Here is a 27,344-nt window from a genome sequence, read left to right as displayed (position 1 = left end):
TAGAAAGGTACTACTGAGACTTGACAAGCCGTTTCGATTGCTCTTCAGGACTCTTTTGACTAAAAGCATTCATATTCAATCAAAAGTACTTTGTGGTTGCTCGCCCAAAATTGAATGTCGTAAAACTGCCAAGTATTCCAAAAAAATTGGTTCGTAAATTTGCCAAAAAAAGTTGGTCGAAAAAAGGTCAAGTTCTGTGGTGTCGGAGGGTGGAGTTGGTTAGTATTGACATCCCTTTTATTCAATTCTTCTTACTTGAAGAAGCATCCCATGATTGCACTGGCAGCTACGAACATGAGAGTGTCGAAGTGTTTAATTGATCTGATCTGTTTAGATTCCACCATCCGGTTATACACACACTCCACAGCCTGCAAAAAGAGCACCAATAAACAAGGTGTTCAACATTTAACGGAAAGCCGCTGTGCCTTTTAATTAGGACCTGCGTGCGTGTTTTTGGTTATTTTTCTGACCAGCATTAAACTGCTTCACTCTCAAGTAACGAGCACTCATTATGGTGGGTGGGTCTCGAACCACCAACCTGTCGATTGAGAGGTCTAATAACCAATTCCCACTTCAACCTCCTACCCGCCCGGCATTGACTTTTGTACGTCGAGGGTTCTATAATTTGCTAGAGTGAATGGAAAAAAGCCAAATGTTTGGACCATGTTAACGAAACTCCCCCCTCCTCAAACAGAAAAATTGTTGTTTGCTGCAAGAAAGAGGAAGGGAAATTGTTCAGAGATAAAGTTAGTCAAACTTTAGACCAATCAGAATACAGCAAAATTAGAATTAAGTAGAAAGCTCTAGTGCTAATTTACTGTTTTAATTATAGGGGCGGAGATTCTTAGTAAATATCAGAAAATTTAAAAAGTTATTTTTTGAATTTAGAACCCTGGATTGTGTTTTTTGTTCAAAGGCTCAAAATAAGGTGTCCATATTAGTTTAAATCGCCCTCCCTCGCAGCACAGTATTTACATTGGATCCCATGAAGAATGCGAGGATGTATCGGCGGGATTGTCGCTCGAAAAAGATGGCCATTGAGCTCCCCATTAGAATCACCAGGCGCAACAGAGTCGGCGTCATCATCCCAAACAGGTTCCTGAAGAAAGAACATCATCAAAAACATTAGAATTAGTTTTTCTTTTAATGCCCTAGCCGGGGCCCCCCAATTTAAAATTCATAAATTAACATTAAGGACTCTACGGCGCCAATATGTATTAATTTTGTGGTGGAGCACGCGCCAAGCTATTTTTTGGTCAAGAGTTTGTTCAAGTTGACATCCTCCCCATCAAATAGACCAAGTTAAGATCCTCTGCCCCACCGTTCAATTTAAATGTTAACTTGGTCCCTAAAAACGCTTTTTGGCCGGTTTTTCAAAAATGTGCCTGTTGGACAAATAGTGATTTAGGAGAGCTCAGAAATCAATTTGGTCGACGTTAAAAAATTTCGACTAAAAATTCGATTTTTTTAAAAAAAAATTTGAGATCCGCCCCTGATCACAGTATCGAAAAACCGCCGGGTAAGTAACACTAGTTATATCTGGTTTTATTAACTTTCTTAAAGAAAAAACAAAACGACTTTGTCAGCCAAGTAGATTTTTGTAGCTAGTAACGAAATTCTGGTTGAACAATCTGGTAAACTTCAATGTATTATTTAATTCTTGTTTCATGAAGACACAGGTATTCGTGGGATCAGCTGTTGGAACACCATAAGTCGTAACAGGAGAACGGTGTGCTCACGCATCAAGTAGTGAAGGCAACATTCATCACTTCCCTTCGATACCTGCGTGACCTACCTATTGGTCCTCGCCAATAATACAAATACAAGATTGCTTTTCAGTCACACATTGATGCTAATATTTTCTCACCACTTCCGATAATAGTAAGATTTCTTTTTCTTTCAGTTAAACTACGATAGTTCCAATATATAATTATTTCTTTTAGCACGCAGTCAATCATAAAACGCTTTACTATGAAAAGAATAATTTAAGCAAAGCTAACTTTCTTTTAAATTTAAATGACATTTCGGTACCTCGAGCAGCAGTTAAGGCAGAAGACAGCACAGCCGTTTGACATGAGCATAAAAGTAGATCTGAATACGTCTTTCCAAAAATTTTGTCTCCAGTAAGGCCATTTTTTCAGTCGAATTAATCCACTAACCTAAAACATAAAATTGAATTCAAAAGAAAATACTCGATCCTGGCAGGACTCGAACCTGCAATCCCCTGATTCGTAGTCAGATGCCTTATCCATTGGGCCACAGGACCTTAAACACATCAAACTCAACGTGCTATTCAAAGCTAGCACGGTGATTGCATTTTCATTAATTCACAAACTGGCTTGACAAACATTCATGTTCATGTTCACACAATTACTTCTCTTTACAATGGTCTTATTGTTATTTATTTATCACAATGGTACAAAGCGCGACAGAGGCCTTTACGTCGAAGGCTAAGTATATGACCCATTTAGCGACGTAATAACACGTAAAACAAACATAAAACTCGGTATTTTGAAGGGGGGGGGGGACTGGAAAAGAGCCGAAAAATCAATTATTTCAAAACAATCAATTAAATTAATATTGCAAAAGAAACAATCAATTAATTGCAATTAATTGCCAAGTCACAAAATCAGTTCAGCAGAGCCCAGATACCACCTTTTCGTCTCAAAACCTGTTGTTCGGTCACGTGGGCATTTTTTAGAAAATGCTGACCGAAAAATCGCGTTTTTTCGCCGCACGCTTCCTTTCAAATTTATTATATATTGGCGCCAAAGGCGCCTCTAGAAAATGTCAGTTGGTCGGCCGAAAATGAATGTCAAAAAAACCGACGTGTGGACTTTTTGGTTTATGAGGGGGTCGAATCCCTAAATGCGCCCCAGATAAAAACACCAATTTGGTATTATCCATCAATTAATTGTAATTGGAGACGTTAAACAATCAATTAATTTAATTGCAATTATTTTAATTGCAATGCAATTTTGAACACCCCTGATGAATAGTCACAATGCGTTCGATCGCTCGGTCACTTTAAGCTATGGTAGCCCTATAGTTTCAATCCAATTTTTGTCCATTTAAAGGATTCAACCTTGAGATAAAAACAATGGTAATTTTCAAAATTGAATTTGGCTGATATCATTGTAAGGTTTTGATTCATTTGCAATCTTGATTTGTCAAGGAACATGATTCGTTCAAAATAAAATTTCACTCAATACTGTTTGACTTAGGTCATGAACCATCTAAAGACGTGATCAATTCAATAGGTCCTAGTCGATTCAAGCTCAAGATTCAATAAGGAAACATAAATCATTTGAGGTCAAAGTGTTCAATGCAGCCCTGATAACTCGCGGGTTATAAAACTCTAAGCAGTCATTTTCTCAGTATGGCTGTTTGTAATGGCATTTTCGATTAAAAAAAATAGTGATTTAGGCATAATCAACAACAACAACAACGTTAAACGAAAAATGAATACAAACGCAAAGAAAATCCCGATAATTTTCTCAAAACTTTCAAAAATGTTTAATTCTCAAGAAAGCGTGCAGAACTTCAAAATGAATTTTATCGGGGCAAAATAAAGTTTAAGTTGAAGCGATAAAAAAACGTACATTGTTTTATGATAAACCTGCTTGCTCGCTTTAAACTAGAAAAAACTAGACCAAAGTTCAAACCAGCAAGTTAAAAAATTACGTGAATAAAAGACAAAACCCCATATTTACGAAAATTTTGAATCTTTGGTACTCGTTGACTTTCCTGATCAGCCTTAAAAAAACATCGAGAAACATTTACCCAGGGAAAACTATGACGACAAAAAATGTGTCGAACCACAATAAGCTGAAAATAAAACTAGTTAAAAAATCAACTTTAAAAGTATAAGTTTGATATAACACAAACATGAAAAAAAACATAAGTCGAAAAAACGTTTAGATCTTTAAAAAACTGGGTGAACCAAAAATTTCGTATGTCTCGATAAAAACAACTATGTGCCCGGCTAAAGCTGGAGGTACGTGTTGCATATTGAATGAATTTGCTATACTGATGCGGCGCGAAACGTGTGAGTTCAAAAGTTGGCTGAGCCTAAAACCTTGGTTATTTCTCTATTAGAATACGTGAGAAGATTAAAAAACTTTCAAATATTCAATTTTCTCAAGAAAATAATATTAGTCTTTCAAAAAAATTAAGGAATCGCCACTTCTGCTGGATCAATCATGGCAACCGGTTCAAATGAACTTTTCATTTCAGATTTGATTATGTAAATTTTAAGAAAATTCAAAAAGTTTCTAAAAAATGGTCAAAGACTTTCCAAAATCCGAATCACTTCTCTGCAAAAAGCAGCTGATGGCCGCTTAAGCAGAGAAAATTCCAAAACCGGCTTCGCGATTGAGCAACCTGAGTATTGGCCCGGTAGTTTTCGCGTAAAGTCAATAGGTTTCCAACAAACTGTCAGTTTCGAATCTTTGACTTGTTTGAAGGCCATAACTTTTTTCCTAAAGAAACTGGGCAAAGCCAACTATAAAGGTAGCTTTCAACAACATGTTCATTCGATTAGACTTTGGGCGGGTAGTTTTCGAGATAAATTTTCAATAAAATGCCAAAAAAAAATCAAATATTTTACTTTTCCGAAGGCCAAAACATTTGGTATCAAAACAATTTGGGCGTAGTCGCTTAAGCAAATGATCTTACCACAACCCGTTCCGAGAAATGAAACCAGAATCTCATATATGGCAGATTAGTTTTCGAGAATATTCAAAAAGTTGAAAAACGTTAAAAAAATCAAAAATTAGACTTTTCCGAGGGCGATAACTTTTTGTGTAAAAGTTTTTGCCAGTACCCGCTAATGCAGAAGAGCTTTCCACTACTTACTATCACTATTGAACCCACAATATCAGATTTGAGAGTTTATTGTTCGAGAAAAGTCGAAAAGATTCACAAATTTACCTGTAAAAAAATGAAAAAAAAATTGGGCGTTTGAGCCACTTAGGCAGGGAAATTTTCCAAACAGTTCTAATCATTGAAACTCACATTTGAGAGCGGTAGATTTCGAGAAAACAAAAAAAATCGAAATTTAGGTCAGACCGCCTACAATTTGGTTCAGACCGCCCACACCCTGGTGTTCCTGCATACTCCCCCAGAGTCTTTTTTTACTTAACCCCTCTATCTACGACCTTCCAAAAGGTTTTGGGAATTAACATCTTTTCGAAGGCCTTAGAAAGAGGAGACAAGTAAAAAAAATCTAGGGGAGTATGCAGGCAGACATCGGAGTGGGCGGTCTTATAATTGATACCCATTTTTTCGAAAATCAGTAGCAGTTTTTGAGAAAAACGAAAAAAATTCCGAAACAAAAAAAAATGAAATTGCATCAAACCGAAACATTCAACCAACTTGAAACGTGCGCAGGGAAGATTTAAAATCGTGTTTCGCTTAAAACGACCCAAATTAGGTCATTAAGCCGATGAAAAAAGGGCCGAAAAAATTTGGGCAGAGGAATCTTTTTTGACGAGACAAAAAAAGAAGGGAATACGAAGTCAAGGTAAGTAAAATTACACATTGTAGGCGCAAACTAAACACTAAACGCAACATTACAGAAAAATGCGCGCAGCTAATAAAAAACGATTCTAAGATGTGTCAATTGAGCCCACAACAGACAAATATTTGGCCGAAAATTTTATTTGAAACAGAATATTTCCCGTTTGAAAAAAAAAAACAGTTTCTGGTCAGATTCGAACCCAGGACCTAAGCAGTCCCAGGCATATTCGTGACCTCGCCTAGATGAGTCCTGTGAACAAAGTAGGTCACGGGAAAAAAGTCTACTACCCGATTGCAATACCCTTGCTTATCTTGCAATACCCTTGCTTATCGCAAGGGTAACACTCCATTCTTACTTAAGCAAACAAGAGCATTACAAATTATGCCCTTAAAATTACGCAATATACGCTGACAAAACCGATATAACATAAACTGAAACCGTTGAATCGAAAAAAAGAATAAAAAACGGTTAATTTACGAATTACAGACAACTTTCAGGTATAGCAAAAATCTAAATCAAATTAAAACCCAAACTTTATATTGAAAACTGCTGAAAAAAAGCCTAACAGATTTGAAAAATTGCATTTGAAAAAAAAACACGGAAATTGAGCCGACAGAAATTAGGACGAAAACGACAAACTATCAACATTATTGTGATTCAAAAAAACTAAACGATAGTTTTATTAAGAGATTGAGCACACGTCAGCCGGCACGTGAAAGTAACTGCAATAACTGCACTTATTTCTTCTAGATTTATGAGAAACATTTTACAGGGAAAACATTCTAGTTCTTGATTACAAGTACACTTGCTCTCGCAAACGAAAAAAAATTTGAAAACGGTTTTTCTCGAAACTGGTAAAAAAAAAATTGGAAATTTTTCATTTCCGTTTGATTCACGATTGAAAGGAATTTAATGTGATATATCACTCGGCCGATTTCGATGATTTTTTAGTGATACCTGATGGAAAGAAAACTTGAAAAAAAAACACATCCGAAGACAAGGTGGTTCCCATTTTCAGCGGTCGGATTAAAAAACAAGAAATTGGACAAAAAGTGCATAAGAGATAGACCAGGTAGAGAGTGAAGTAAGTCCTGAAGCACTTATAGAGCACAGTGCGTATGACCGTTTTGTTGGCCTCGAGACACGTCTGACACCAAGGGTGTGAGATGACACTGCATGGCTCCACAATTGGCACAGCTGGACTGCCTGGAACAGAGAACAGCCGGTCGGGTGCCAGGAGGAGTCGACTCAACACCGAAGGCATCAACCAGATCAATCTGAAAAGGCATGAGGTAATTCTGAGGCTTCTGTAATTATAAAATGCCGTTCTTGCTCACTTTTTGAAAGGTTTTGACCAAAAAATCGCGCTCACCTCAAAATAATTATATAATGAAGCGAAAAATAAATTTGGAGTCGGTCAGATTAAAATGGATAAAAAATGCACCCCTTTCGATTATTAGTGGGTGGAATTCCTGAGGGTAGATGAGCGAGTATCCGCCCCTCCTCTAAATCCGCCTCTGTTCGAAAATGACACAAAGTTAGCAAACAACTTGTGCTAAAAACGAGCTTCCAGTTTCACCCCACATTGAGTAATCGAATGGATACGACATTTAGAAACCAAGTGGTTACATCAATCATAGAGTCATTAAGATTTTATTCAACTAATCGAGATTCTTGTTCCGACCAATAAAAATGGGGAGGAACTTTGTATTCGGGTGTGTTTTATGTTTTTTTTTGTTTTCCGCGCAAAGTCAGGTACCACAAATAATGATCTGACAGACTTAAGTGATATATCATATTAAAGCCCGTTCAATCGTGATTCAATCCACATTAAAAATTACCAAAAATTTTTTCCAGCGTCGAGAAAAACCGGTTTGAAAATTTTGATTTTTCGTCTTACTTCGAGCGAGTGAGCAGGCTTACATTAGCTTGTCTGCTTAATTTAAGCCTTGAAAATTTAGTTTTGCTCAAATGAAGTTAGTTTTTGGAGTTTTAAGCTTCATCATAGGAATCAAAAATTTCAAAAAATTGGGAAGAAAATTTTGAGAAATTATTTTCAAAAATTTTAAATTTTGATTTAAGTTTTTTTGATTTTGTTTTGTTTTTCTTATTTGTCTTCAAAAATTGTTTTCCAGTTTGCAGATTTTACAATAACAGACGAAAATGACTAAGCGCTAATTTTTCGCTCAGATTCCTTTATCACACCAATCCGAAAAAACGACACTAATTGGAAAAATAATTTTTTAAGACTGAATGAATAAAACTTTGAGCCTACAAAATTTCTTATGCGACGCACGCCAATTATGCGTCGACATAATTGCTAAGTGACGCAAGCCTATCATGACGCATTAGCAGTACCAGTAAATTTGAAAAAAAGAAAGAAATTTACCAACTAACATGCCTCAATTTATAGAGCGGACGCATTTTAGCTAGTATAAGAAAAAGTTCATTAAAAAAATACGACCCTGCCTAGGTTCAAACCCTCATATTTTGTTAAGGGTCTCCTTCCCTATCTCCACGCTACAGATCCATGAAACCTTGAAGCTAAAGGGCTAATTGTAATATAACAGTCTGTGTTGATATCCTCTGCATTGGCTGTACTTAATAGCTGGTTATTGATCAAAATAAACACATTTTGTCGCAACAATATTTGCGTCGAAACAATATTTGCGACTTAGAATGGAAAAAAAGAGTTCATACTATAACGCAAGCTTTGCTTGTGAAATAAACCATCGATTACATTCCTACAGGCAGAGAAATAGCAAGTCATTGGTTACAAAATTCTGAAAACTGAATATCAACTCAAATAAGTTGAAAAACAGGTAAGTTGAATCAACTAAAAAAATTTTACAGTAACTTCGCGAAACTTGTTTCAAAATATGCTAAACTCTAGATCAGAAAAACGTAACATTACATTTTGAATTGATAATTTTACACAGATGCGAAGAGTAGCGTCGCACTACTTGCGATGCAAAATTCAGCAAATTTGACTACGTGCAGATGAATCAGAAAATCAAAAATTAGACTAAAAACTGTTTCTTTTGTTTAAAAAATTAGAAAAATTATTTAGAAAAATCCAGGAGCTAAATAACCTGCACCATTAGCAAATTTACAAATAGCTTTCGGAGTGTTAGACAAAAGCTGAAACTTCAAAAAGTCCGTTCTGCGGAAACTAAGCCGACAAAACAAGCAAGACGATTGTCTGAAGTATCCCAAAATTTTCATTAGCAAAAAAGGTCACGACTGGATTCAAACTCCAGGCCGACTCAAGCATGAAAGTTACCACTGCGCCAAATTCTCCATGAATGATCCATGAATTTGAACTTACAATTAAGCAAATGAAACACGTGTGGCGTTTCCACGTCCGACTTTTTTACAAGAAAAAGTCTTGTAGCCTGTTGCAACAACTTTCCTTACCGGAAGGCTAAAAAAGAAGAAAATATTTTTTTTCAACAAAACATGCAGATTCGATCAGCATTTTTTCAAGGCTTTGAAGTTGTTCTAAAAAGTTCTCATTGATTTGAATAAAGTTGGACTGTCAGAGCTCAGCATACGCTGCTGACAGTCACTCAGGAAAAAGGCAAATATCACACTGAAACATATCCAGGTATTCTTGGCGAAGAAATTAGAAATTTAGAAAATAACACATCTCAGATGATGTTAACGATAACAATTCGCTTGATAAAATTGAACAATTTTTAGATGAAAATAGTTAAGCGGAGTGCTAATGGAGTTAGCGTTCAATCAGTTTTCGATGGCTAGCCTCGATTCGAATAGTCAGAGAGATGGAAAAATTTCAACCAATCAGAAATATAGAAAAATATAAAGATCTATTCGTTGAAAGCTTTATACAGAAGACCAAAATAAAAATTAACAGACAGCAAACAAAATTACTCTAGGTGGCCTAGCAGTGGGCTCGCTACGAGTACGGCAACTCGCGCCGATAGCCGACAGGCTTTTTCAAAAACAGTTCGGTGGATAGTCATTTCTATTAAAACTTCACAAGACAAAATTGGCTAAGTTCTTATCATTCAAATTTAACTTAATTATAGTTACTGAGCCATGGTCAACTCCTCTAGCTGGAAACAGCATCGCCATGTCAGTATTTTGAATTAAAAACATGCATGCCAGAATGTGAAATAATCATCGGACGATTATGTACCTAGCAGTAACACAGCCGAAATTATCTTTTCAGCGACTTTAAGCCGAAAAAAACAACAAGTCCCCCTCAACCTCAGAACACACAAACACTCAAAAATCTTATTTGCTCGGCAAACTATACACTATGAGGCCACGAAGCCGATGTAATACAGGCTGAAACCTATTGACCTCAAAAAATTCAAAAAAATTTAAGACTAGTTAAGAAGTTATTAAGTCCCCCTCACCTTCAAAACACAGACACGCTAACACAAACTTTTTCACAAACACAAGCTCGTCGGAAGACGCAGTAAGAGGCCAATAAGCCAATATAATGTGGGCCGAAACCTATCAAGCTGAAAAAAAGCGGAAGAACTTGTTGTCATGATATCCTTGAACTATATATATTCTTTAAGCATTTTAAGCGATCCAGAGGTGAGCATAAAAATATGCTTCCGTTAAGACGACTCAAAGTTAGGTCAAAACGCCGATAAAAAATAGGCCGAAATCATTTCGGCAGAATAAAGTTTTTAAGCGAAAAAAAACAAACGAAGTCAAGGTCAGTACAGTAAAATTACAAAGAGCAGAGGTAAACCTAAAGGTTTAAGTTAAAAAAACAACTTTTCTACAATGTGGCAACTAAGCCGACGAAATATAAGCAGAAAATAATAAGCCGATAATTTTTTTCGGAAACTGACTACTTCTCGTTTGAAAAAAAATTAAGTACTACCAGATTTGAGCCAATTGTGAAGTTTTTCCTTTCTTTTAAGAACTCGCCTTTTCTTTTGAAGACTGAATTCTGATTGGCTGATATTATTTTCCCAACATTCAGTCACTCCATCATGAGGGGTTCAACCGATCACAAAACTCTCAGCGTCGAACGAAAATTCCGCTTTTTGGACTAAACTGATCGGCCATTGTAACATTGGTAAAAAAAATACATAAATTTAGGCAAACTATACAATAGTTTTACGCCATTTAATAGATAAAAAAACTAGTCTTTTCAGGTGAAGCTCATTGTTTAAATTAGTGAAGAAAACACGGTCTATTTTTTGTTTTTTTTTCTTTCTTTCTGATTCTATAAAGATCCATAGATCCTGATTATTCCTGATGATCCACATTAGCCACAAGTGTGAATATTGATGAAATATGGAGGAAGTTATCGAAAAATAAATTTTTAAGTTCACGTTTAAAATCTTCTTTTATAAAATCAAAGAACAAAAATACTCATTCTAAGTTACACATGACGACAAACAGTGCATCAAAACAACTTCAAGACGATACTTTTCAAAAAGTTCATGGAAAAATTTTCGACCAAAAATTTGTCGCGAAAACTACACGAACTCCTTAGAAAACAGTCACGATTAGTTATGAGTGATACACTTAAACAATCAGTCAGAATAAATTATAGGCTCATATTATTTGTTGAAAAACCAACCTCGAAAATGCTAGACACAACCGGAAAAAAATTGAGAAATTTTCTTCACTTCCTTCATTAAATTGCCCATGTGAACAATCTCACTAACATTTAATGACAAATTGAAGCAGTAAGGCCTGCATATACTTTGCTCAAATCTGATTTGCTGAAATTATTACTCTTAACCAAGTGAACGATCTTCTCCCTAATATGATTTAGAAGGAGATTGTTCAACTGGTCCAATAAATTTTCCACCCATATCGTACGATGGGTCAAACTTTCAAAGCCTCAGCTCGAGCACTTATGGATGAATTTGACGTTTATTTGAGATATTTTATCACCTTGACCCGAATAATTTTTACAATAATGAAGATACTGCATTATTAGCCCGGTCATTGGTAGCAAGCCGCTTGTTCCTGAATTCTTATTGCCACAATTTTCTAAAGGGCCCAATCTTGTGCTATTACACGACTTCAATTTCTGGCTGCTAACGCTAAAAACATTCTAATAACGCTTTTGGCGTCAATATATCATGACCTTAAGGTCAAAACCTTCAAAAAACCAAAAAATGCTCAGCTATCAGAAACGAAATTTTCTTCCAGCAAATTGCCCGCCGCGAATTCAATAATGCCAATATAATCAGGGGTTATGATCAGCTGATATCAGGATTCAGCAGAGCCCGAAAAAGTCGCAATGGCCTAAAAGAAGATCGAAGTTTTTCGAAAAAAACCGCACCACCCTCGAAAAATTTCTGCGCACGCAGCTGCCACATATACAGGCCTAAATATATTTCAGCAATCAGGCAAGCTCCAGTCAGGAAGAGCTTCAGGACACTAGTTTCTGCAAGAATAGCGATTTTCAAAACTCGAGAAAATGGATACACATCGGTGATGGATATTTAAATAAATTTGACATGTGAAAACATCGAATCAAAATATACGTCACAGGTTTCTAACAACTACTTTTTCTTCCAAAATCGAAAATTGAAGAGCGTATTGAATGCTTACTATGTTTGAAAAACGAAGTATGAGCTCCGTCTTGAGAATCGGAAGAAAACGCAAGTTTCGAAATTTTTTCAAAAATGAGCTCTTATTGTTTTAATGGTAAGAAACATCTGGTTGGTGAAAAGGTAACACACATTTTTCTACCAACAGCTAATCCGACAAAAAAATTAGAAAAAAAAAAACAAAATACTAATTTGAACAAAAAAAACAAAATCATTAAAAAATGGCATAAAGTAATTTCTTTTTTGAGCTTTTTGCAACGTAAATCACGGCTGAACGGGAATTAATGGGAATCAGTTTACCACATCTGAAATAATTGGATTGCAAACACACCAACCGCATCTCAAAGTATTCCCCACTACGCGCTAGTCATAATATTTTTCGTGCTTTGTAACTAAAAAATTCCCAAAAATCAGTTTCAGAAAAACAAAGGACTGCTACCTTTCTTTACTATCTAACCTTCCATGCATTGATCGTGTAACACAAAAAAATCAAAGTATCAAAACTAAATTATCAAATCAGTGTATTTATGTATAAATGATATAATCATATCTGTATACCACTCACAGGTGATGATGATAATAAATGATTTGCATCTACAGGCAAGTCAAGTAGAATAAGGAAATCAAACCAGATTGAACTATATGTAAGCATGAAATCTGAATGAACATTACATGGTCTTTTCGATAACCCGCAAAAACCAGGTTGACTCAACTTATTGAATAAACACAAGGTACGACACCAATTTTGATACATTTGTGTCCCTAAAACTTTCTTCTAAGCCACGTGACGGATCATTTGTCGTCGACCGTTTTAATCATCGGCTAATATAACTAAAGATTTATGAATTTTGAGAATGGTTTTTGACACAGAGGCGAAGCTGAGCTTCGCACCACTTGCGATACAACAATTATAGGATGAGTGCACCATGACGGTTAAAAAATTAGCAAACAGAACTTCGAACAATGTTACTATTAAAGACGGAAGTGGAAAACCGATAGAAAATTATTAAAAATACAAAAAAGCATTTTTTGCTGTTTGAATTGATTTAAGTTTTCAAAAAGGTTCTAGTGCGGTTGAAATTTAGCAGACAATATTGGTGTAAGAGACTTATCGATCGCATAAGTACAACTTTAAGAAAAAAAATCGATAAATAAGCTGACAGAATTGAAGCCGACATCCAATAAGCTGAAAACCTGTGAAATAACAACAATTAATCCAAGCGCAATCAAATGTCAAAACTCAAAAATAATTTTTTCATTTGCATTTAATTGATCTGCGAAAAGAGATGGCTAATGTTTTTCTTGGTTTTCAAATAAACAAAACATTATATTACTAGCATGCCCAAGTTTCATCGAACAACATAGTCGTACTTTTTTCGCATTGATACTTCAATTTGGAAAACTCAAATGAAAGATAGTCAAAACAAGCTGAAAAAATGTCAATGAGTTGAAAAACAAAAGAAACTTTCGTAAATTGTTCGAACACCTGTTTGTAAGAAAAAAAAGAACGCCGTAAGAAGAAAAAGTATCGACATATAAACCTTCAAATCAGCTTCCAAAAAATCGCGTAGCCTGCAGAAGTCGAATGATCTGAAATAAATAAACAATACAGCACTATACTCGAAAGCTCGCCTGCCATGACAAAAATGACAGTTTGACCTTCAAGACAAAGCGAATATTTTTCTGATAATTTTTGATTTGAAAAAATAATCATGTATTAAAGCCATTTGAATTTCAAGAAGATCTTATGATTTGCACTTCCAAAAAAAGATATAGTTAGAGTTACCTAAGACAGTAGGTACAATTTTGAGTTTCGCGGAATTTCTTAAAATTCAAGTTTGAAATTAGGAATCTGCAAAAGAATCAAAAATGTAATATCATTGCCTATGTTCATGTAGACTAGATTTGAAGTAGGATGGAACTGGGGAACTAGTCTAGAAGTGGCGAGGCTTTATTCGTTCTCGTACCGATCGAAGTTACTGGTATCTAACGACGAGGCAATCTAAATAACACATCCAAAATAAGTTGTAACTTATTTCGAAGAAAAAATATACCTCCCTACAGCTCTTTAATTTTCAAAAAATTTTTGGATTTACACTTTTTTTGATGAAATCATACCAATATGAAAAAACTGGATCACTAAAAAATTTTTTCGCTGGAAAATTTGTAAATTTACTGCCACTTTCGAAACTTAAAAAGAAAGTCAACAAGAAAGTTCACTTTTCAAAAGTCAAACCGCAAAAAAATAAATTTGAGCCTGAGCGAATTTAAAAAATTTTCCAGAAAATTCCGCAAATTTCCAAAAAAATCAACTGCTATATCACAGGCGGAAAAATTCTTAGATTGCTTGTTTCTATTGTCAAAACAAAGTGCTTCGATTGGTTCAAGAACTTCAATATCTTCTTATTTTAGGAAATGACGAATCGTCGAAATTTGTTTAAAAGTAACAAAATAACGCACTTGGAGACATGATTTTTTTCATTCAATAAAACAAAACATCTACGCAAAATTTAGATGGATATTTCTTCACTGGTCCCGCGACCCTATAAACGGCACAAAAATTGGTAAATTTTGAGTTTGAAACAGTTTTTTCATCTGGAAATTTCCTCATTGTGATGAAAACTTTCTCGTTTTTTTTTTTAATCGTAGTTTTTCTAAATTCCTTTTTGCGACTAGTATAGTATATAACATGGCATGTAATTTAATTGAGCTTTCTTAGCGTTTCATGTGAATACCCAAATACTCAGCCAAACACAATCAGATGTTTTTAAATTTTTTTTATGTGATTTCAAATATAATTTTTTTTTCGAAATTGAATTTATTTGCTCACAAATATGTTTACTTGATATCAAGTGCAATATTCAAAGACCAGTAGGAGCATCTAATGTCTACTGTGAGGCTCTACTTCTTATATGGCTCGTCAATTTGTAATGCTATCAAAAACATACCAGATGAAATATTCTTTTTTCCTATTTTCGTCAACCCAGTGAAGCCTGGAGTCTATAATCGACTCAGGTTTTCGAACTGTAGAAGTGAGTTTAAATTCAGTGCAAAGACCGCGAAAGATGAAAGCATTTTATGTACAAGTTAATTTCGAACCATTTGATTGAAAACGAGAATACAGATTAAGTTTGAATCAATTAGAAAAGAGCACCGAAATTGTGCAATTTTAAACTTCAAATAATGAGTTTCTCCTAAAATGTCGATTCTGTTTCCTGCTCGTTCTTTCGACTGACTACTTTGGTGAAAGTTCGTTTCGGATAGATTTGTTGACTAGAGATAGAAACTTTGTGGGTAATAATATGGCCCGTGTTCATGTAGACTAGATTTGAACTTGGGTGGAACTGGGGGGACTAATCTAGAAGTCTCGGTCCCAGCCTGTCATGTCGTCTGGAGGCGGAGCTTCATTCGTTCTCTCGTACCGATCAAAGTTACTGGTATCTAAGGGCGAGGCAATCTAAACAACACAAACAAAATAAGTTTCCATCAACTCCAATGAGGCGAATTATGTTATACAGAAGCGAAGCGGAGTATCGCTCTACTTATGATACATCATTAGCAAATCATAGACAGAAAAACTAACCAGAAGTTACTGAATAGGAAAAATTGATCGAAAACAAAAAATATAGCCATCTGACAGTAGAAACGAGTAATGAACGCAAGGGAACAAAAAATACTGACTTGTTTTTTTTTTTTTAAAAAAACTCAATTTCGAATTTCCAAATAAAAAACAGATGGCCTTTTCAAAAGTAGAAGTCGATCACGTTTTTCGTGAACTTTCAATTTTCGCTGTTCGATAGGGGAGTTTGCCTTCCTTTTAACAAAGAAAATGAAAGGAACAGAAATCAAAAGTCAAACGGCGAAAAAGTAAATATGAGCATAAATTGTAAGACTTTTCCTGCAAAAAAAAAACGAAACAAAAAAAATCGCGACCTGAATAAGAGTCTGAACCACCGACTCTTATTATTAAAATTTAACCTAATTTGAGAAAACTAGGTATTTTTTTATTTCGTTGGAAATCAACTCCTTTTGAAGCTGAAATTCTATCACGACATTTGCACTTTTTATTGGAAAGCGTAATTAGCCATCTAGTCATCAAATGAACAGCTTTTAAAGAGTTTTCTCGGAAAAAATTGAAAAGATCTATACTACGCTCTTTAACACTATTAGTTTATATTGTTCTTCAAATTTTGCCTATTTCAGCCGCATAAAAATGTTTGGAAATGATAACTACATGACATACATTTTTCATGATGGGCGGCACCAGTTTGCGATTGGCCACTCCGTCCCAGTTGAATCCCTCGAACCACTTGTTCCTCTTGATCTCCTTTATGCCCCCCTTGGGCGCCCCTAGTCTCTCGGCCGGGTTGGGTTTGCACAGTCTGCGGATGAGCTGGTTGGCCGACCTCGAGATCTTCTTCGAGGGGAAGTGGATCACGTCTATGCCCTTCAGGATGATGTTGTATGTCTTCATCGGGTCACTGCCCACGAATGGGGGGCTGAAATCACATACACACATATTGATACTCTTATCTATTATCTCTAAAAACTACATTTGGGAAAATAAGTAACCTTATTTCAAACTTGAATTTCACGAAGGAAAGAAATTGATATCTTTTGCCTTTTACTGCAGCACAGCGCACCCTAGTATTCGCCAATAAATCTGTTAATTGCTCCTCCTTTTGCCTATTACTTTTGATTAAATTTTATTCAGCTTCTGTTAAAATTGATGTTTTTCTTAGAGTCCCATCTGCTATCAACAATTGCTCCAAATTAATTTCTTAGACTACCTAATATTAACAATTTTGTGCATCTTCACCTTTACCTCGGTGAACTTGATTCGAACTCAAATTAAGGAAATTAATGTATTCCTACAAATTAAGAAAAAACTATCATTAAAAGTAAATCTGAGGCTACAGTTTCTTCTTCAAAAATTATGGCAAAACCTATCATATAAACCATCAGATATGCTCCGTAAAACTTCAAATCTGAATGCGATATCTAATAGATGCAATCCTTTCAAATTAAAAACGAAAATAAAAAATCTGTTAAAAACCTATTTTAGTGTTGACAGTTTTTAATTGGAGTTTGTAGTATTAATTAGAATGATGCCGAGTGACTCACTTTCCTGTGAGTAGTTCGAACATGAGGATGCCGATTGACCAGTAATCAGCCGAGTAGTCGTGGCCCTTGTTGAGGATGATCTCGGGAGGCACGTACTCCGGGGTGCCACAGAAAGTCCACGTCTTGTTGTTCCCAATCACTTTAGAAAAGCCGAAGTCACACTGAAACGAAAAGGAGCATGAAATTAATCGAAACTCAGATGCATCAATGCTTAGAAAACAAGACAACCATTTAATTTTTTAAGAAGATTTTTTCATGGACTGTAAATGAAAATCTCTTTCTTTAAACCATTTAAGTTCATTTTGAAGCATTTAAAGCTAAATTAAGAGCAGTTCAAAGTTGTTTTCATGAACAGTTCAAACCAATTTGCATTTGGTCAAAGCTAATCCTTTTTCTATATTTAAACTTTAAAAACCAAGCCACGTCACAAACAATAATACAAGTGAAAAAATACCAAAAAGGTTTAAAATGGGCAGGAAGACGTACAAGCTTAGCGTATCCGCTGGTGTCCAGAAGCAAGTTCTCTGGCTTCAGGTCCCTGTAGATGATGCCTTTGCCATGGAGGTACTCAAATGCCTCCAGCACACAGGCAAGATAGAATCTAGTTGTGCCGTCGTCAAAGTGAGAACTGAAACGGAATGACTCACTATTAATCGCCACAACATGATAACACATAAGCTTTTTAACAATCCTTGTAATCAACACTCAAAATAAGAACATAGCTAACAGACAGCTGGAAAAGTAGCCAAATAGACAGTTCGAAAAGAGTCAATGAACGCAAGTAAAAAAATACCTTTTATTTTTCCAAAGAAAAAAAAACTAGATTTGACAAACTGAATCAAAAGATAAAATTTTTATTTTGCAGGAAAATTCGATAATTAAATTCCACTTCGACATTAGAAGTCGATCACGTTTTTCATGACCTTAACACTTTCACTGTTCGATAGTGGAGATTGCCTTCCTTTTAACAAAGAAAATGAACGGAAGTTTACAAAAAAAAAATCAGAAGTCAAACCGCAAAAAGTAATTTTCACCCTGAACAAACTTTAGAACTTTTCTAAAAAAAAATTCAAAAGCGTCTCTGAAAAAACTTATAGCTTTGCTAACAAAAAAATAGAAAAATTAGTATGACCTCATATGTGTTTTCCCATAGTTCACTGAACATTTCAAGTATTCGCTCCCGTCCGATTTTGCGCGGGGGAAAGTTCCTTCACTCAGAATTTGAAGTTTCTAGATTGATAATAGTTACCAAATTGGAGAATAGAAACTTAAATGTCTTAAAAAAACTTTCGAATTTCAAAGAAAAAACAAATGACTTTAGCGCTCTTTGAATTGCTAGAACAATTTATGATTCGCACTTTTTCGATTAAATTCATCTAATTTGAGCAAACTGGATCAAAAATTATAATTTTCATTTCGCCGGGATATCTGAAAATTTAGTTCCACTTTCGAAACTAGAAATCGATCAGCTTTTTCATCAAGTCGATCAGCTGCTTCAACACGACCTTAATAAGAGTTCACTACGTTCATTGAAATGAGTCAATTTAATTCTCTATAAACTGTGTCAATGTCTATTAACCACTCAGTCACAAAAAATAGCCAACTGACAGTTGAAAAAGAGCAATGAACGCAGGGAAACTGAAAAAATAACCAACTTGTTGCTTCAGAAATCTTCAACTTTTGAATTTCGAAGAAAAAAATAGATGGTCTTAAGGCTCTTTGAATTTGTAGAACAATTTATGACGGACACTTTTTTGTTATAATTAACACAATTTGAGAAAACTGGATCGATAGGTAAAACATTTATTTCGCTGCGAAATCTGATAATTAGTTTCCATTTTCGTGACCTTTACAATGTTCGATAGTGGAATTTGCATTCCTTTTAACAATAGAAATGTACTGATCTTAATAAAGCAGAGAACATGCTATGCAATTTCCAATGCTACAGTGAAGCTTCCAAATAAGTGAACACTTTTATTTGCGAGTTAGGTTAGAAAAAAAGAAGGGTCCTAATAACACACTAAGCTGATCGCGAGTGTAAAAATAAAACCCTTTTCCCAAAAAAAAGTAAAAAACAATTTTTCTTTTCCGCTGGGAAATCTAGAAGTTGAAATCGACTTTCCGAACTTAAAGTCAATCAGGATTGTTGGGGCCTTCACACTTTCGATATCGGAGAACGTAACTTGCAATCCTTTAAGCAAATAAATTTCATTTGATCTTAAAAGAAATCAAAAGTCAAAACGCCAAAAATCAATCTTGAGCGGACTCAATTTTATAGCTTTTCTGATAAAAAATTGAAAAATTAATATGAAAGGAAATCAATTTCGCACGACTTTAAGCTCACTGATTTTGCGCAGGAAAAAAAACACCTCAAAACAAAATTCCTTCCCTTAGCATCTGAAGTTTCTTGATTGAAAAGAATAGCTAATTGGATAATAGGAACTTACAAGTCTCGCAATATGGTCCACAATTCACCTCCGAGACAGGCTTCGAACACCATGTAGAGATACTTGGAATCTTTGAAGGTGCCGAATAGTCTAAACACAGAAAAAATTGAAAATAACACTTGAAGCACCACGGCTTATGGTAAATCAACTTAAAAAATCAACTGTACTAATGAAGACAAAATATGAAGACAAAATGTGCCTCTAACTGTGTGTGTAATTATTTAATGAAGCCACATCCTAATTTTCATGACAATTGGATTACATGGACAAAATTTAGAGAAAAACATGGAAAATAGCTTACATAAACCCCTTGCCGGTTACAGCACTAGAATGATGATTGTGTAAGGCATGACAAAAAACGGATCAATTGAGCAATATCTCCCCCCCCCGTATTGACCAATTGAGCTATCTTCCCCCACCCAAGCAAAAACTAAGACACTACAAAAACTCGCCAACAAACGCAATTAGATGGTTGATGTGTTCATGGCACGCAATCAATTGACCGGCTGAAGTTAATTTTATATGGGTATCGAGAAAAATTTGGAAGAGAAAAAATCGAAAAATTACAAATTTTTGTTTGGGCGACTCTTGCCTCTTATTGAGGTACACGAGTTATCAGGGTTGGTGCTCTGACCTTGTATCTGAATACCAAAAACAATTCTCTTCAGCACCTTACTATTGTACGCAATAGCTTTTTTTACCATTTAGGACAGAAAAAAGTCGCTTTATGTGCCTCAGTTTTATTGGTTTTGTTTTCACTCTGAATGTAGTTTTTGAGCTTTGATATTGTAAGACTTGGCGCTCCATATTCATTGGAGAATCTCGTTCATGTTTTCATATCATTCAAACTATTTTCAAGTGGTTATAAATATATCTCAAGTACCTATTGAGTTGTCTCCCCCCCACGCGAGAATGGGGGGAGATTGCTCAATTGATCCAAAAAAACATAACCAACTGACAGTTGGAAAAGAGTAATGAACGCAAGGAAAGAAAAAACACTTGTTTTTAGAAAAGCTTTCGTATTTTGAAAACAAAATTATGGATTTTGCGTTCCTTTCAACAAATGAACTTAAAAAAACGCAAAAGTCAAACCGCGATAATTCATTACGTTACGTTCATTACTCTTAAAGAAGACAGTAGAATCCACTCACGATACGATGAAGGGAGATCTGCATGCGAGCATTATGTTCTTCTCGTTCATCACGTGCTCCTGCTGCCTAGTCTCAACAATGTGTCTCTTCTTCAGAGTCTTCATTGCATATGTTTTCAACTGAGATCCATGCTTGTACTTGACTAGTTCCACTCGTCCGAATCCACCCACGCCCAGAGTGGCCACGTACTCGAACTCCTCCGGTGACGTGGGATTCTTCTCGAACTCCCTGCAAACATCACACAGTTAACACGTCCAAGGGCATGATTCCATTTGGATTAACCGGAAATCATTTCATCTACACAACCTTCAAAGCTACTTCTTTTGACTAGAACGAAAGTCAAATTTGATCTGTAACTACACCTCGCCCCTTCCCCTCCCACCTTTGCAACCAAAAGTAACATTACCACCATCAGTAGGACTTTCGTTTTATAATCAACATACAGGTGGAAAAGAGTCAATGAAAGCTCAACAAAAAATACTGACTTGCTTTTTTTAACTTTCGGATTTCATATAAACAAATAGGTGCACTTAAAGCTCTTTGAATTTCTAGAACAGTTTAATGATCTGTACAGTGATGAACAGTGATCAATAAGAAATAAAATCTGACCGCGACAAAAGTAAATTTGATCTTGACAAATTTTACGATTTTCCTTTTAAAAAAAACTAATATCACGACCTATATAAAAATCTGAACTACGTTGATCGACTCTTAAAAGAGCGGAATTGTCCTGTGAATAAAACTTTGAGAAGGTGTCTGTTTAGTTAACTTGACTGACGTGTGTCTAGGCACTACTGATATCTGCTGATTTTTGCCCACTTTCTCCTGACTGTTGATGGCGGCTATGGCCTGGATGTAAGAGTCTTTGTTCAAGATAAGGCACGTGCAGGGCGACTTCTGACTGACCACTACATTCTCCAACATACAATCTTGGCTGAAACAACAATTGCCACCATCAGGATCAATTTAAGTTACATTACAGCTGAAACTAGGACACTTCCTTCAACAAAGTACCTCCACATTTTATACTCTGAGAAAAGCCTTTAACTGCCTATGATAAGTTATAAGCGCATGCCTTTTTGATATACTATTGCAATATTCATTATTAATAACACCTCCAACAAGAAAACAATTTTAAAAAAAAAAGACAAAAAAATAAAAATAAAAAAATCCATCACTATCAATCCGCCTTCACACCATTAGTTTACTTCTGAAGTTTCCTTCGCATTGTGGGTTTTTATGAGGCTCGTAGATAAGTCTTACGACCCATTTACAAATCTAAATGACCTTCAAGCATAAACCTGTAAAACCTTTGATCATACCATAAAAAATTATTTGTTAAACAGAGGCAAAAAAGAAAACCAGCAAAGATACCCACACCAAAATCATCCAACTATGTTTTCTTCAGTTCAAAACTTAAAACCGACTATACAATGGTGTTTATTTGAGGCTAAAGAGAGCTAGTTGTCTTTACAGCATAACTGAGGAAAATTGAATAGACAAAACCCCCAAAATCGTCTACCAAAAGTGAGGGTATTGTTTTGAAGTAAGGAGATTAGATTAAAAATTTACTCTCTAAGGGTTTCGTCTGCAAACCAGGAACTGTTATGCAACGTCGCTGAGAACTTCGTATCCGTTTTTCTTTGCACATCAACCTGAAAAACAACATCAAAAATACTTTTATAATAAAAACACATTGTTTCCAAACGATATATATTAACACTACAAATATAAACTTATTTATATAAACTTACAAAAACAATATGCTTTGTTTGGGAGAACACAACTTAGAAAAAAATATTTCGTTGATAACAGAGGGGTGATAACAGTCTAGTGAGGTCAGTTGAAAACTCAGCTACGGGAAAAACGACATCAGATTCATTCTTTTTATAAAACTTTCCTTCAAGAGCTCATGTAAAATTGCCACGAATTTCAAAACGATCGCTAACTTAATTGATGAATATCATACTAGAAGTGCACTACTCACTTCTCCGGATACTATGTAATAGGCGCAGTTGCCATGGAAGCCATGTCTGATCACAAACTCTCCCGGATTGAAGTGTCGCTCCTCCATCGTGTCTGCCAGCCTCTTCAGAGTGTCCTCATCACACCCAGCAAAGAGGGGACACCTTTTGAGGGCCATCATGTGGTTCTCCTGCTTCTGGATCGTGCTCTTCATCATCACATTCTGGAACACCTTCCTGTAGATCACCCACAGTTTGCAGTCACTTACGGCTGAAAGCAGAAGATAGCTTCATAAACCACACCAGAGTGAGCCACAATTTACAGTTGTTCGAACAAATGTCGATGGCTGCGCAAACACCAACACTTAAAACTATTTTCATGACTATTATTGAAGATTTAAAGTTTTCTTCAAGAAATAAAAATCATCGAGTTAGAGGGAAGGAAAAATAATTACTGTTCCAATTTTGGGATGACGATGCTAATTTTACTGAAGAGGAACTCCATTTAAGAGCTTTACAAAAACAATTTTCCAGCCAGATTCCTCAAAAACTTTCTAATTCCACTAATATACATCAACTTTGGAGCATGTCAAAAGAAAATGAAGCACGTAGCAATTTTTTGTGACTAAACCTTGGAAATTGGATAAACAATTTTCCAAAAACCAGTCTCACATCTTAGAATTCATGTTTACATCTAGTTTACGAAGAATTTAACAATTAAAAGGTTGTAATACTTCAAAACTCTAGCTTGATACGCTCGCGAGTGTCTCAAACACAAGTCAAACATTCGCATAGTTGGAAGGAGTAGCTCATTTGATTAGTTTTGAATTAATTAAAGCAATATCTGGAAAATCCGTTCTAGCCGCACTCTAATAGCTACTTCCAGCCAATATTATATTTAGCTTCGGGCTTGATATAGATATACTTATCGTACTTCAGGGCCGAATTCTTTCCTGGGGCAAAACAACAGTTGGTGCCACCGTATTTACTATACTTTATTTGTTGGCATGAACCAATAAAACTTACACGCAAAGCTTCGCACAACTTTCGATTCCTCGCAAACATAAAATGAAAAGGTAGCCGACAAAAAAAAAGATAGCAAAACCACAAAGTCGAAAAAAAAATAGTTTGAAAAACAACAAAAAATATTTCAATCAAAATTTTTTCAAGTTTAGTCACAATTTGTCTTGAATTAAACATTATTTGAGGAAAACATGCCAAGTAAAGCAATTGCACATGTTAAATCAGCATCGAAAGAAAATTTATGAAGCGGTAACTAAGCCGACAATACGCGCGCAGACGACGCCAGTTGAACCGAAAAAAGTAATCTTGAAAAATTTTGCATCGATAATTTTATATCTTTCCGCAGAACAAACTCATGAAAATTTTTTCGCCCATCAAACGACAACATGTGAGGCGATTAAGCTGATGTAATATAAGCTATTTTTCGAGCCAACGAAAGCAAAAAGAAAACAAAAACTATTGTTAAAAAAACGTAATCTATTTAATATAAAGACAAAGCGATATAAAGAGATTCCAACACTTGCGATATAACACGAACATAACCTAGCAAGTTCGCCGATAGAAAATAAAGTTAAAACCAATAAGTCGAAAACATATATTCAAACAAATGTCGAAAAAAAATCATCTACAAAAACCTCATATATCAGAAAACTCCCTTATGATGAGAAATGCAATCACCAACGCTAAATAAGCATTCAGAAAAACTACCCACCAGCAAATAAGCTAACAATTGACCTTCACAAACAATTAACTCTAAGAAAACTTTGACCCATACAGTTTTGAAACTACTCGCAAAAATTACGCCTTAACCCTAATGAAACACAAAACCATAAAGTCTATTTTATCATATCTAATGAATCAATACAAGATCTCCAATAAATAGAGCGCCTAGATCAGATCAACTTGCTACCACTATCCTTATATATCGCGAAGAACAATTTGCTGCCCTTATCTTAAATCATATAAGACTGGTAGCGGCTCAATTGTCTTAATTTCGTGTCCTTCTCTGCCTAAATAGAAGAGACTAAATACTCGATATCCCCAGGGTTCGGGTAAACAGAATGAGAAAAAATTTTGGTACAAGACATGCCTCTTGAAGGCCCTCGTCGACGGCCACATCAACTTCCTTTCACCCGAAGGTCTCAAAAACAGACTGCTTAACTATTACTGTATCCAATACCATTCCAAGTAAGACCTAAATTGTTCCTGCAACTGAATAGTTCTCTTAGCCTTCAACCACTACAAACAATTGATATTTGAAATGGCGTCACAGGCCATATGTTTAGGGAGAAATACCTTCATCTTTTAATGCAAAGCCTTTGTATAAAATATAATCAAATTAATAAAAACAATCATAATACTACAGTACTAATAATTATAATAAAAACTAGCGTTTAACGCACCTCCGGTGCTTCGAAATTTTTCCACAATCCATGAAAAACCGCATATATTGGAAACAACATCTGCAAAATTTTAGTGTACTCTGACTGCACCCAATTACAGGGTTGGTAATTTCGAACTTTTTAATTCCCATTTTAAAAGCGTCATCTCGAAAACTTAATGAGCCTCTGGAGAAATTTGGAGGCCAGATTTGCAACCACTGAGAGTCCCTGAGAGCACCCTACTATAGGGTTAGGAATCCAAAATTTTGTGAATTTTTTTAAAACCTAAGTTTCCCAAAAAAAAATTTAAAAAAAACGTCTTATCTCGGTAACTAAAAGGATTTGAGCATTCATTAAATAGGCAACATTTGAGACGCCTGGGTGTACGCTGACACTAAGGTTGTGTCTTCACTAAGTTAGTAGTTTCAAAATTTTTGAATTTCTTTGTAGATAAGTTCTTTGAGAAATTTTGAAAAAATCAAAAAACGTCACATCTCGGAAACATAAAGCATTTGAGCAGGCGCGTTTAGCAGTCGCATGTGGCAAGATTTGCAACTCCTTGGAGTACCCTGACAAAATCGAACTATAGCGTTGGGAATTTCAAATTTTGAAAAATAATTAATTTAAACTTTCCGAAAATTTTGAAAAATTTTGAAAACTTTCCGAAAATTTTGAAAAAATCACAAAAAACGTCACATCTCGAAAACTACAAAGAATTGAGCAGTCATATTTGGTGGCAAGATTCGCAATCCTTGATAGTACTCTGACAGTACCCAACTACAGTGTTGGGAATTTCCGATTTAAAAAAAATCATAATAATTTAAGTTTTCTGAAAAAATGACAAAAAACGTCACATCTCGAAAACTACACAAAATTGAGCAGTCATACTTGGAGGCAAGATTCGTAATCCTTGAAAGTACTCTGACAGGACCTAACTACAGGGTTGGGAATTTCAGATTTTGCGAAAAAAAAATTAATATAAGTTTTCTGAACATTTTTTGAAAAAACCACAAAAAACTTTCGAAAACTACAAGGATTTGAGCAGTCATACTTAGAGGCAAGATTCGTAATCCTTGAGAGTACTCTGACAGGACCTGACTACAGGGTTGGGAATTTCAGATTTTTAAAAAATAATAATATTTTAAGTTTTTTGAAACTTTTTGAAAAAATCACAAAAAACGTCACATCTCGAAAACTACAAAGAATTGAGCAATCATATTAGGAGGCAAGATTCGCAATCCTTGATAGTACTCTGACAGTACCCAACTACAGTGTTGGGAGTTTCAAATTTTGATAAATAATAAATTAAAATTTTCTGAAAACTTGAAAAAATCACAAAAAACATCATATCTCGAAAACTACAAAGAATTGAGCAGTCAAATTCGGAGGCAAGATTCGCAATCTTTGAGAGTACTCTGACAGTATCCAACTACAGGGTTGGGAATTTCAGATTTTAAAAAATAATAATATTTTAAGTTTTTTGAAACTTTTTGAAAAAATCACAAAAAACGTCACATCTCGAAAACTACAAAGAATTGAGCAGTCATATTTGGAGGCAAGATTCGCAATCCTTGATAGTACTCTGACAGTACCCAACTACAGTGTTGGGAATTACCGATTTAAAAAAATAATAATAATGTAAGTTTTCTGAAAAAATCACAAAAAACGTCACATCTCGAAAACTACACAGAATTGAGCAGTCATTCTTGGAGGCAAGATTTGTAATCCTTGAAAGTACTCTGACAGGACCTAACTACAGGGTTGGGAATTTCAGATTTTGCGAAAAAAAAATTAATATGTTTTCAGAACATTTTTTGAAAAAATCACAAAAAACGTTCAAAAACTACATGGATTTGAGCAGTCATACTTGGAGGCAAGATTCGTAATCCTTGAGAGTACTGACAGGACCTGACTACAGGGTTGGGAATTTCAGATTTTTATAAAAATAATAATTTAAGTTTTCTGAAAATTTTTGAAAAAATCACAAAAAACGTCATATCTCGAAAACGTCACAAAGAATTGAGCAGTCATATTCCGAGGCCAGATTCGCAATCTTTGAGAGTACTCTGACAGCACCCAACTAAAAGGTTGGGAATTTCAAATTTTGATAAATAATAAATTAAAATTTTCTGAAAATTTTTGAAAAAATCACAAAAAACATCATATCTCGAA

At 35.1% G+C, this 27,344-nt stretch overlaps 3 protein-coding genes and 1 non-coding gene across 7 annotated transcripts in view; 1 reads left to right on the top strand and 3 right to left on the bottom strand.

Annotated features, from left to right (window-relative positions):
* Positions 1-27,344, top strand: part of LOC134847846 (ankyrin-1-like) — a 287,174-nt gene that overhangs the window by 156,130 nt on the left and 103,700 nt on the right. The gene's annotated exons all lie outside the window — the stretch shown is intronic.
* Positions 1-27,344, bottom strand: part of LOC134847847 (transmembrane protein 135-like) — a 138,061-nt gene that overhangs the window by 17,717 nt on the left and 93,000 nt on the right. The window contains exons 2-5 of the mRNA XM_063865080.1: positions 6,591-6,800; positions 2,032-2,159; positions 976-1,099; positions 256-368 (exon numbers count right to left, since the gene is read on the bottom strand). Coding sequence (XP_063721150.1) covers positions 256-368; positions 976-1,099; positions 2,032-2,159; positions 6,591-6,785 — 560 coding nt within the window. The 5' untranslated portion in view covers positions 6,786-6,800. The remainder of the gene's footprint in view (positions 1-255; positions 369-975; positions 1,100-2,031; positions 2,160-6,590; positions 6,801-27,344) is intronic.
* On the bottom strand, positions 2,194-2,266 carry Trnar-acg (transfer RNA arginine (anticodon ACG)). Its single transcript has one exon. It is a non-coding gene; the product is annotated as a tRNA-Arg (tRNA).
* The window catches only part of LOC134848220 (cGMP-dependent protein kinase 1-like), a 57,526-nt gene continuing 45,210 nt past the window's right edge, over positions 15,029-27,344 (bottom strand). For all 4 annotated transcript variants that reach the window (XM_063865601.1, XM_063865602.1, XM_063865604.1 and 1 more), the window contains 9 exons: positions 22,791-23,038; positions 22,376-22,458; positions 21,582-21,737; positions 20,804-21,031; positions 19,653-19,742; positions 17,692-17,833; positions 17,206-17,366; positions 16,325-16,580; positions 15,029-15,538 (listed from right to left, as the gene is read on the bottom strand). In XM_063865601.1, the coding sequence (XP_063721671.1) occupies positions 15,440-15,538; positions 16,325-16,580; positions 17,206-17,366; positions 17,692-17,833; positions 19,653-19,742; positions 20,804-21,031; positions 21,582-21,737; positions 22,376-22,458; positions 22,791-23,038 (1,463 nt within the window). In that variant the 3' untranslated portion in view covers positions 15,029-15,439. The remainder of the gene's footprint in view (positions 15,539-16,324; positions 16,581-17,205; positions 17,367-17,691; positions 17,834-19,652; positions 19,743-20,803; positions 21,032-21,581; positions 21,738-22,375; positions 22,459-22,790; positions 23,039-27,344) is intronic.

The sequence above is a fragment of the Symsagittifera roscoffensis genome, chromosome 6, assembly GCF_963678635.1.
Source record: "Symsagittifera roscoffensis chromosome 6, txSymRosc1.1, whole genome shotgun sequence".
NCBI lineage: Eukaryota > Metazoa > Xenacoelomorpha > Acoela > Convolutidae > Symsagittifera > Symsagittifera roscoffensis.
Note: the sequence above shows the minus strand (reverse complement) of the source record. Positions and strands in the feature narration are given on the sequence as shown.